At 48.0% G+C, this 10,680-nt stretch overlaps 1 protein-coding gene across 1 annotated transcript in view; it reads left to right on the top strand.

Annotated features, from left to right (window-relative positions):
- The first annotated feature begins 5,155 nt into the window (after positions 1-5,155).
- Positions 5,156-10,680, top strand: part of LOC124696739 — a 28,036-nt gene continuing 22,511 nt past the window's right edge. The window contains exons 1-2 of the mRNA XM_047229419.1: positions 5,156-5,378; positions 6,567-6,673. Coding sequence (XP_047085375.1) covers positions 5,156-5,378; positions 6,567-6,673 — 330 coding nt within the window. The remainder of the gene's footprint in view (positions 5,379-6,566; positions 6,674-10,680) is intronic.

Genomic DNA, 10,680 nt, shown 5'->3' with positions numbered 1-10,680 from the left:
AGATAATAAGAACAAGTTAAACTTATGGTTCCACAATCGAATCACTATTCGATGACATATGTAATTTTCATTACAGGACGACTTATGAATACACGGAATAATGAACATCTCTAGGGCACATATTCCTAATTTAGTGTTGGAGTATAATAACCGACCCTCTCCGTTCGGACTTTTGGTTGCGTTGGCTAGTGCATAAAACTTGACATGGTATCAAAGCCTGAGGTCTTGGGTTCAAGTCTCCGCTACCACAATTTTATTGAAAACTATTGCTCTGGCCTCCCTTTCCGTCCACGGAATAGGCCTTCTCAAGTCTAATGATTCTTCTATTCACGCATTGGCCTCTTCGAGTTACGCGTGAGAGGAGGTGTTACATTATTTGTGAATTGCCTTAGCCTTTTCCATGAGTTTGGACAGTTGGATGAATTGGTCAGGTGCATACAACTTACAACTAGAGGTTCAGTGTTCCTCGAATTAGGCTTTCGCCCCGCTATATTAATATAGCACACGACCAAGACAACAGGATCCATGGCTGGGGCAAACAGCACAAGCACGCCCAAAAGAAAACACAAAAGAAAGATAAGAGAAAATAATGCCGAAAAGGTCGGATCGACGAAAACGGAAATGCCTCGCAACCGCTGCGCCCGCCGGAGAATATCCACCACATTCCTAGCACTTGGAAGCCCCGCATACCAAGCAACACCTTCAAGAAGGGATGCGACGATGACGCCGCTGCTGCCCGGAGTGATCCTAGGGTTTCCCCCGGTACGCGCAAGGACAGGAAGACAGGGCTTCACCCAACGCCCTTCAAGAAGGAAGGGTGGCGCCCGCGGGCGTCACCGCGTCGGTGTCGGTGAGACCGACAGAGATTTCTCCCGACCCTCGTAGTCCCGCCTTGGACGCTCCATCATGCTCCACCACACTCACCGCCCACCACCTTACGCCACCACGGCCTTGCGGTGCACCACCGCCGTCTCACCATGACCAACGAACCGGGGTCATCACGAACAAGATGAGCCACCCGGGAGCGAGGGACAGCACGACAAGCAGCCACGCCGGAGGGAACCGCCTCCACCGCCACCTGCGGACGCCGACCGGACGCGTCGACCAGATCACACCGGGCCCACCTGGCCCAGCCCGAGCCCGAGCGGGCTCGTGAAGATGCAGCCTCCATGCGCAGCGTACGCGCCGCCGGCAGCCGCCATCCCCAACTCCGGCCGCCCCTCCGTCCGTCACGAGGGCCACCGCCGGGCAAGGAGCCGGCCCGCCCGGACCCGGATGGAGCCCGCAGGGCCCGGATCCGGGCCGGGCAGTGCGCTGCCCCGAGCCGCCGCGCCGTCCCGTGGCCAAGGGGCCACGCCACCGCCTCGTCGCCACCCGCCGCCGCGCCGCCTGGGAGACGCGCCGCCGCCGGAACCCCGCCGGCCAGGGAGCACCGCCGCCGGAACCCCGCCGGCCAGGGAGCACCGCCGCCTGCCACCAGCCCCGCCTGGAGAGGAACGCGCCGGGTAGAGAAGGGCCCCCGCCGCCGGCACCGTCCGGGCTTTGCCCGACGGCTTCCGCCGGCGGCGGCGACGGGGGAGGGCGGAGGAGAGGGAGTGGAGGAGGGTTAGGGTTGGTCGCCCCGGAGTCGCTCGCGGGGGAGCGACCCGAGGGCGGAGGGGTCGCGAAAGAAAACCTCGAGGTTCAGTGTTCAATACCCAAGTATCACAAAATATTTAGCCATCAGTTTGAACTGATGGAAAGGATTAGGCAATTTATATATACAGTAGAAGATAATACTTCTTGGAAGCCAGAGGGTTCAGTAGAAGATAACTTGGTTTAGGTTCTCAACTTTTCATGTTTTTTTTTTAGCTGAAAACTGTAGGGAGGCCCCGACAGTAAAAGTCAACTTTTCATGTTACAAAGTTGAGCATTGAATTTCTTGGTTTTGCGTTTATGCTTATTGAACTTTAGCTTGTTTCTTCTTCTGCAGATGGTTCGGGCTATGCTTGTTGAAGACGTTGGCTCTGATCTCGCCGCTGACATCTGGAGTCTTGGCTGCTCCATTATTGAGATGCTCAATGGAAAGCCTCCTTGGAGCCATTTCGAAGTGGTAATAACTTGCGTTTAGCTTTACAGCAAGGTTATTAACATGCAGCTCATGACTAGTAGTGGATAATATCATATAACTGGAGCGCTTAACCTAACCATATCATTGGTTCGTATAAACAATTAGGCATGATGACGGTCAGACTCCAGTAAAGTTGATTCTATAAGAAAGGTCTATGTTGTACAGACGTGAGTATTCAAACTTGAAATTTTGTTTTCATGTACTCAGGTCAGAGCTAGAACATAGAAAATCAGGCTGTCTAGCCTGAATATACTATGATCATGCAAGTTTATTTTAATAATGTTTTCAATGGAAGTCTTAATACGTTGTATCTTCACACGCACGCATGAATAGTTATGAAAGGTAATCAGAAGTGTTGTCACGAGTTATTGATCTTGGTAATTTGTAGTCTGGGTGCCAATATCATAAAGTTGCAAGGAAGAGCTATTTCTAATAAACTTTTTCTGTACTACAGCATGCTGTAGTATTTAAGGTCGTGCATGAAGATCCACCACTTCCTGAAAATTTATCTCAAGATGGCAAGGATTTTCTGCAATGCTGTTTGAAAAGGAATCCAGCGGAGAGGCCAAGCGCAAGAGAGTTGTTGAACCATCCATTTGTCCAGAATTCAATCCATGACAGCAAGCATGTTCAAGAAGTCATTACAGCAGGCTATGAGGAAGTCATCAAGCTGTGATGCACCCTTACAAGGGGAAACTACTACTCGGTGAGCAGCTTTGTTTCACTTATTGTTCAGTCAAATAGAATGGTTCATTTATTCGTTTTTCGTTTGCTGATCTTTAGACTAGTCATAGTGGGAAGTAACATAGAGTAGTAACATGTGCATGTTACTACTCTATGTTACTACCTTCATAGTGGTTAGTAACATCAAAGTAGTATCATGCATGTCTTCATTAATTAGCTTATAGACTCATTGTATCTTGAGAAGTGTGATGTTACAGTAACTAGCTATGTTACTCCATCCTCCTCTCTCCTCATTAACTCACTGCCACATAAGCAAATTTGCTGAGTTGGCCACTTAGTTACTAGTGAAGTTACTCCCACTATGAGTAGTCTTATATACCTCTGTTTTTTTATTTCCAGTGGAGCAAATGATGATAGTGGTAGGCCTTCCGAATCATCAGCTTCACACGGTTGACTCCCCAACCAGTCGAGGTAGCCGCGCCTTATCCCCCACCCCCACCTCATAGACCCTCCAATCCTGTTTCTTGAGCATGGCAATATTGGGATTTCTATGGCGAGGTGGGGCGAGCTGACGCCGCCGCCGGCCTGATCTCCCTCCCCCGACGTCCCCTTCGACCTCCTCGGCGCCCTCTCTCCAACCATCCAAGAGAGATGTAGAGGCCGAGTCTGCCGACGCTGCCCCGCTGCCGTTCCCGAAGTTCCCGCGACGGCGGTCGCCCTGGCCTCGCCGCCGTTCTCGCCGCAGCTGCCCTCGCCTTCGGCAAGTCTGCTCCTGCCGTTCGTGGGCGGTTGTTGGTGAGGCGCTCGTTTCTCCCCAAGTCCGTGAAGGCGGCCTCTCCGACACCGCCACTCGCCAGCGTCTTGTCTGGCCGGTCGATGGAGTTTCTCCCTTCTGGTATGAGCTCCCTTGCTGCTTCGTCGGCGACCTTGACCCCACCAGCAGAAGATCAAGACCTGTCGCCGCCTCCGCGCTTGAGTGTGGTTTGGGTCGACGACCTCACTACCGAGGCCCCCACTGCCGTGGGGATGAGTTCTGCCCGCGTCCCGCGTCCCCTGCGCCGTTGCTGCCGCTCCTCCTCAGCTCCGGCAAGTTCAAGATTGCGCAGCTGCATCAGCGGGATGCCGCTCTGTCGCGGGGGTATGGCGACTGGGGTATGGGCCTCCCTCGCCGGCAAGGACGATGACATGGATGAGCATGAGTTGGCCAAACCACACTCAAGCGCGGATTTTTTTTCTTTTTTTTTCTTTCAAAAAACTGAACCTGCTCTCGGGACTATGGCGAGGCGGGGCGAGCTGACGCCGCCGCCGGCCTGATCTCCCTCCCCCGAGGTCCCCTTCGACCACCGCGACCAGATCGACCACCTCCTCGGCGCCCTCTCTCCAACCATCCAAGCGAGATGTAGAGGCCGAGTCTGCCGACGCTGCCCCGCTGCCGTTCCCGAAGCTTTCGCCCGTCGTCTCCATGCCCGCGACGGCGGTCGCCCATCGCCCAAGCTCCTGCCGCCGTGCTCGCCGCGGCTGCCCTCGCCTCCCGCAAGTCTGCTCCTGCCGTCATGCAATCATAGTTAGAAACCTAGCGCCATCATAATTCATACAGCCATCACCGCACCATATTCCGCCGAACCAATATGCCTCAGTTCAAACCCTCACACGGCGAGAACGGCTTAACGTTGTGGTTCCACTCAGGCGGTCAACTGCCGGTTTCATGAACCATAACCCCGCGATATCTAAGTCTAGCAAAGCTCGGTTTGAAACTTCTTTGCTCCAATTCATCACCCACAGGAAGAACGAGTGCCATTACCGACACTTCCCACCTCCTCTATATCTCACATCTAACTTGTAGACATATTTTTTTCTTATTGGACCGATTCCTTATGTTGTCTGTGCCATGTCGTGCGCCGCTGACATGATAGTACCTCGAACACTCGATCGACGCATCTGCTTACCGTGACCAGCGATCATATCGATAGAGTCGCTGACGGCCCGTCCCAGCAATGCCCTCGACCATCCCAATTCCTTCAGTATGTTTTTATTATAGAGAAATAAAATGGGATGGTTGAGTTTGCCGAAAAATAAAGAGAGAGGATCTGTCAAATGAAATTACGTGGAATGTGTAGGACACGTCCAGACTCCAGAGTAGGCGCTTGTCCAATTTTTTTTTCCTGCGTTGAATTTTGGGGCTTTGCCGCCTACCATATTTAGTTTTGGGCTGCGTGGGGGAGACGAAAAAATTGAGGAGTGGGCGAGCAAGCTGCAAGCGCGAGACAAAATTTCATCCCTAAATCAAGCCGCAATTTCCTCCTGATTTACTTGATCCTAACCCCGACTCCTCGCACCCTCCCCGGCCTCCCCACCTCCCTCATGCGACCCCCGCTCTCCCCGCCGCCCCTTTCTCTTCCATGTGCCGCCCTCCACAACAATCCAGATCGAGCCGCCGGCCACCCCAATCCAGATCAGGCCGTCGACCACCCCAGCTCCTCCTCCACCGCGAGCAGTCCTCCGCTCCGGCCCCAGTGCACCCTCGTGCACGAAAATCCAGCAGGGGCGAACCAGCAGCAACAGGGGATGGTGATGACGCCTCCAGGTCTGCTCCTTCACCGGCGCCGGTCGGCCTCATGGTTGTGTTTGCTACTGTGGCCAGAACGAGCGAGCCAAGGCGGCGTGTCCCTATTGCTGGCTTTGTAGAGCAAGGTGAGGACACGGCGAAAGCTTGGCGGCGGCTACCGCCAGATGGAGGGGCGCCGGCAAGAAGAGCTCGCCGAGGTGCAGGAATGGCAGCGGGGAGGCAATGAAAAAAGAGATGGGGTCAGCTGCCCAAAGTGGTGCTGCTGCCGGCACGACTCCGACATACGTGCTACTGGTGGCGACCTCCCAACAACAGCTGACGGTGAGCTATATGTTTATTTATCTTCAATTTTCTGCCATCTTCTACAGTCTACACAAATGAACTCTACTCTTTTATTTCATTCATTCAGTGGCAACGCTACTCTTGTGTGAATGTTATCCCAAGAGGCTGTGAAAGCGGAAAAAGTTCATGCCACCGGACGCCACCTGAGTAATCAGGACCGTCATTATCACGCCTCCCAGGCTTTGGATGATATCCAAAATCTGAGAAGCACAAGTTGGTTAAACTAAAATATATGTTTTAACTATTGTAGACTATTTTCTGTAATCTCTTTTTATTGCAAAAAGCTTGTAAATGCTCTCTTTTTCTTATCTGGGCTTAGGGCTGAGCATGTCAACAATCGAGTTAGCTCAACTCGGCTCGTTTAACAATCGAGTCCAGATTTGAGACTCGGCTCGACTCGCAAAGCTCGCGAGTAGCTGATTTAAAATTGTAAAAAGGTATAATGTATTTTCCCGAATATTAGGGCACTTTGGGCATGAATGATGCAAAACAATCATTAGGATTATGGTAACGGAATAATATAAACCACAAAAATCAATATATTATGAGGCTAAGATTGCCAAGTCTCGAAACCACAAATATAGTGGGCTTGGGCCAACACATCACCACTTGCCCATTTTGGGATGGATTTGTTTGTTTCACCAGATTATACAACATATTGCTCACTTTTACCGAAGTGAACGAGCTACTCGCAAGTTCGATGAACTCGGCTTGTTTAGCTTGAACTCGTTTAACGACACAATATAAAACTCGGCTCGGCTCGTTATACACCGAGTTCGAGTCGAGCCGAGTCGAGTCTCGAGTTACTCATTTAGCTCGCGAGTTTTAATCGCCAGACTTGGCTTGTGTAACTCATGTTCTCAGTTTCATTACGCATTCAGCTGCTAGGTGTGCCGTTTGATTTGTTCATCGTATTAGTATGCCAGACTACCATTGGCAAGTCCCTGAAATTTGATGAATGCTACCTCTCGGTAGTTGTCCCCTACCAGTTGCTGTAATGGCATTGATCTCCTTCAAAAATGCAACTTCAACCTCCATTGCTTCGAATTTCGCACAGGTATATTAACTTCTGTCATGTTTCATGTAACTTGCTTGGCGAATTTCCTCTACATGCTCCTAAATTATGTTTTGCTTCTTGATGATTACTTGTTACGTGTTCATGCCAATATGCTAGTTTAGTGCATTGTTGCAGAAGAACCCGTAAAGTCACATGTAAGAGTGTGTGCGTGGGATAGTCATTATTCGAGGCTTAGTGTTTACCATCTTGCCTTTTTGGTAGTTGGGCAAAGGGAAAAACATCAACAAGGCCACAAGTTTTACTGGTCTATCTCTATGGGTTAATTACAGTAGCTGTGGAGTTCATAACTTCTTTATATAAGAAATTCCATACTTTGTAATATGCATTCAGCTTCAGGAAATTTGCGGAAATAGAGAACATATATTGTTCAAGAATTTGGCACTCTCATACACTTATAGAGTTCACATTTAGGACGACATGTGAATTCAAAGAACCATGTCCCATTTAAGATCTAATTAAAATTGAGTATCACATCCACATGAACTTCTATAGTAATTGATTCATATGGTGTAGATTAGTTACAACATGTATTATTGAGGTGTTAGATTTACATGAATTTTTATCTGGTTGGCGGATCTCTGGCGTGTTGTGTGTTGTGATAATTTTCCATGGTAAAGTGCTTATATATTTATGGACATGATATTATGTTATGTATCTATGTGTCTTCTTGAACTATATATTTTGTCAAATATTGAAGTGTTCACATATAAACTTGCAGTCTTCTAGCTAATTTTGTGCATAATATACTTTGTTGGTCTGTAGCTCTGAACATATAAGTGCCAATGGTTCATGTGATCATGTAGACTTACATTTGGAGACATTGTGCACTTTCATGCAGAAAGAGAATGTGCATTTGCACTCAAGTCTGACCAGTTTCTTTCAAGATATAATCGTTATATTATGAGTATATAGTGTGAAATGACATAAAATACTACATTTTCTGGTGTGATCCATGTGTGTACAATGCATGATTTTGTTAATGAATATTTACATCTTGCTGCAAGCAGATTGGGCAAGAGTAGCTCACCTATGGTGAGCAACCACACCGGACCTGCCGCCAATGCCACACCATACGCCCTGCTGATCGAGCCTCCCCACCGCCAGTACTGAGAGCCAAAAGGGGTGCGAACTACGAAGTACCCCCTGCCCGGACCTAGTTGACGACCCAAGGTGGTTGCTTTCCTATGTTCATCGAGGTGTTTCTTCCATTGGGAGGTAAATGCCTCATTTGAAATGTTGTTTTGGCAAAACACCAAGGCTGTAGCAACAACTAAATTCTTGTGTATGTTGGCAACACTTCTACCATGGAGCATGTATAGTGGTGAGCACTACTATAAGCCTATAACACGTGCCCAGTGTGTTTTTAACAGGTACGAGTGATGACCCTTACTATGAGAAGAGGTGGGCGAGCTGGTGTGCTGTTGGTGATTTGACATCACAGTTGGGTACATATATGCAGATTTGACCATTTGTTGCTTCATGGCATGTATTGGTTGTAGTTTCATGGATTTTAAATGACAAGCCTGTCTGCGTAGTTCGTATGGTTGGAGGTCACTAGTCATACTTGTTTGGTTTTCAAGTGTTGATGTACCTTTTCTGATTGGGAATTAATGGTAAGATCAATTGTTAGATCTTCTGTATATATGTCATGTTGCTTCTATAATTCTAAAAATCACTTCACCCACTCAATGCTTGTTTTTTTGTATTGTTTGTGGTAGATTAATTCTTCTTATTTTCTTCTGAATTGTTGCATTTACTTAATGCATTATTTACTGAAATCATAATATCGGAAACATCATTATATAGATGTTAGTCTTTTGTACAAGAAATCTCAATCAAGTATGCTTTAATCAAACCTCATTGTTACTCTCCTCGACCAGATTTACTTTACGGGGCAATAGGCCCGGTCCATTTGGGTCTTTAGACCCGGTTCCCGAACCGGGACCAACTAGGCGGGACTAAAGGGGGTACCCTTTAGTCCCGGTTCAAAGATAAACCGGGCCTAAAGGCCTCGACACGTGGTGCGGCCAGGGAGCTCGTGGTGGAAGACCTTTGGTCCCGGTTCGTGGTACGAACCGGGCCTAGGTTCCTCTGCCGCGGCAGAGAATTGCTATTTCTCTGCCGCGGCACAGGTTTAGGCTGTACCAGCGTTTCTCTGCCGCGGCAGAGAAACAGGGCGTTTCTCTGCCACGGCAGAGTTTCAGCAATGCATATATATCATTCAAGAAACCACAAAAAATCATCATGAATATATATAGACATCGTCAACAGTACACGACATCGTCAACAGTACACGTAATGCATGCATATTTACAATACAACATGTCCTCGACGGATTTCGTTCCCCGTCACGATCCGTCGACAGTGCTCTCCACCTGGGGTAAGGACCTCGGTAATAAAGAATCCCGCGATTTCCTCTTGAATTGCTTTTATTTGATCCGCTGTTATGAGAGTGTCCCGCAGGCGTGTCATCTATATTTAAAAAGGAGATCAATATATGAATGGAACTCAATACAATAGATGGTACTAATTAAGATTAATTGTGAAAATTTGTTATCGTACACGAGTGTGGTGTATTTGGGCATCCCCACCCTTGGGACAGGACATGTCACGCATGAAGGTGCAGACGTAGTATCCACATAAGTTATTCCCTTGTTCCTGCCTCATACACTTTACGAAAAAATAGTTCGATCAAACTAATAATCAAGCATCGTATTGAAAGTAAATATCATATATAAAGTTTCACGGACATAGCTATATATATAGTACTACTTACAGCGTAATCTCTAAATGTAAGCTCCGGTTTCCATTCACCCGGAACAGTATTGATGAACCGTTTCCAAGCCCTGCCCGGCAAAAAATAATGAGTAAATGAGTAATTGATTAGTTGATGATATCTTCGAATTAGAGCGAGATGAAGATGCCAATACGAAATTGATTGAAACTACCTCTGGAGGATGGCAGCCATGTCCGCCCATTCCACATATTCTTTACGTTTCGAGTCCATGACGTTTACGACTCCAAGGTGAAGATCAATGATTAGGAGAATAAAGTGGAAACTGCACAAGCATAGCTCAATGATTACGAGAATAAAGTGGAAGGTGCACAAGCATAATGTATGTTATATATAACACTCACTTGAAGTTGTAGGGAAAGAATATATCCTCTTTGTCTGCTTGCTTCTCTAAAAACATTACGATGTTGTCCTCTGTGTCCTTGGGGTACCGTCGAACCGTAACTTCATGAACTGTGTTTGGGTCTATGAACCCCAGCGGTACGAGCTTGCCTCTTTTGTATTCCAGCTTCTTCATTCTGCATAATTAAATGTATAGCGTACACAAAGAATATAATGAGGATAATTGTTAGTGCAAATGAATGAGCTACAAACTTAATTACACAAATAAATCACTTACGAGCAGTAGCAACCGATGACAGCTTTGTCGAGGGCGTCTTGATTGAATAACTGAAACAGCTTCTTCTAACTCAAGGTTTATCTCGTCTTCCCCCGGAAGTAATGCTCATCTCTAAGATACACCGTGAGGTAGCTTTCACTTCTTCGACAGGCTTTCAGGTACCATTCATGCAACCTTCGCATCTGAGTCCCTAGACGCGCGAGCTCGCCAGGTTTGACGAGATCTTTTCCGTATCTATACGTGTTTACACTTGAGCCGTTGGATAGTAATCTTCGTACTCAACTGATGCTCCCTGAGCTCTAGCCGCCCGTTCGATCATCGATGCCGTCTCTGGATCATGATATGGCTCCACGATGAAGTGGGGTGCGGCCTGAATGTCCCGCTGTCCAAGCTGGGCGACTTTTTTTGCTTCTTTGCTCGCTCTAGAGGACTGTCCAAGAGAGCGGTCATAATCAGCTCTCAGCTCAGGTCTCTTCATTCTCGTCTC

Source organism: Lolium rigidum, chromosome 3, assembly GCF_022539505.1.
Source record: "Lolium rigidum isolate FL_2022 chromosome 3, APGP_CSIRO_Lrig_0.1, whole genome shotgun sequence".
In the NCBI taxonomy this organism is placed as follows: Eukaryota; Viridiplantae; Streptophyta; class Magnoliopsida; order Poales; family Poaceae; genus Lolium; species Lolium rigidum.
This window is presented reverse-complemented; position numbering and strand designations above follow the sequence as displayed.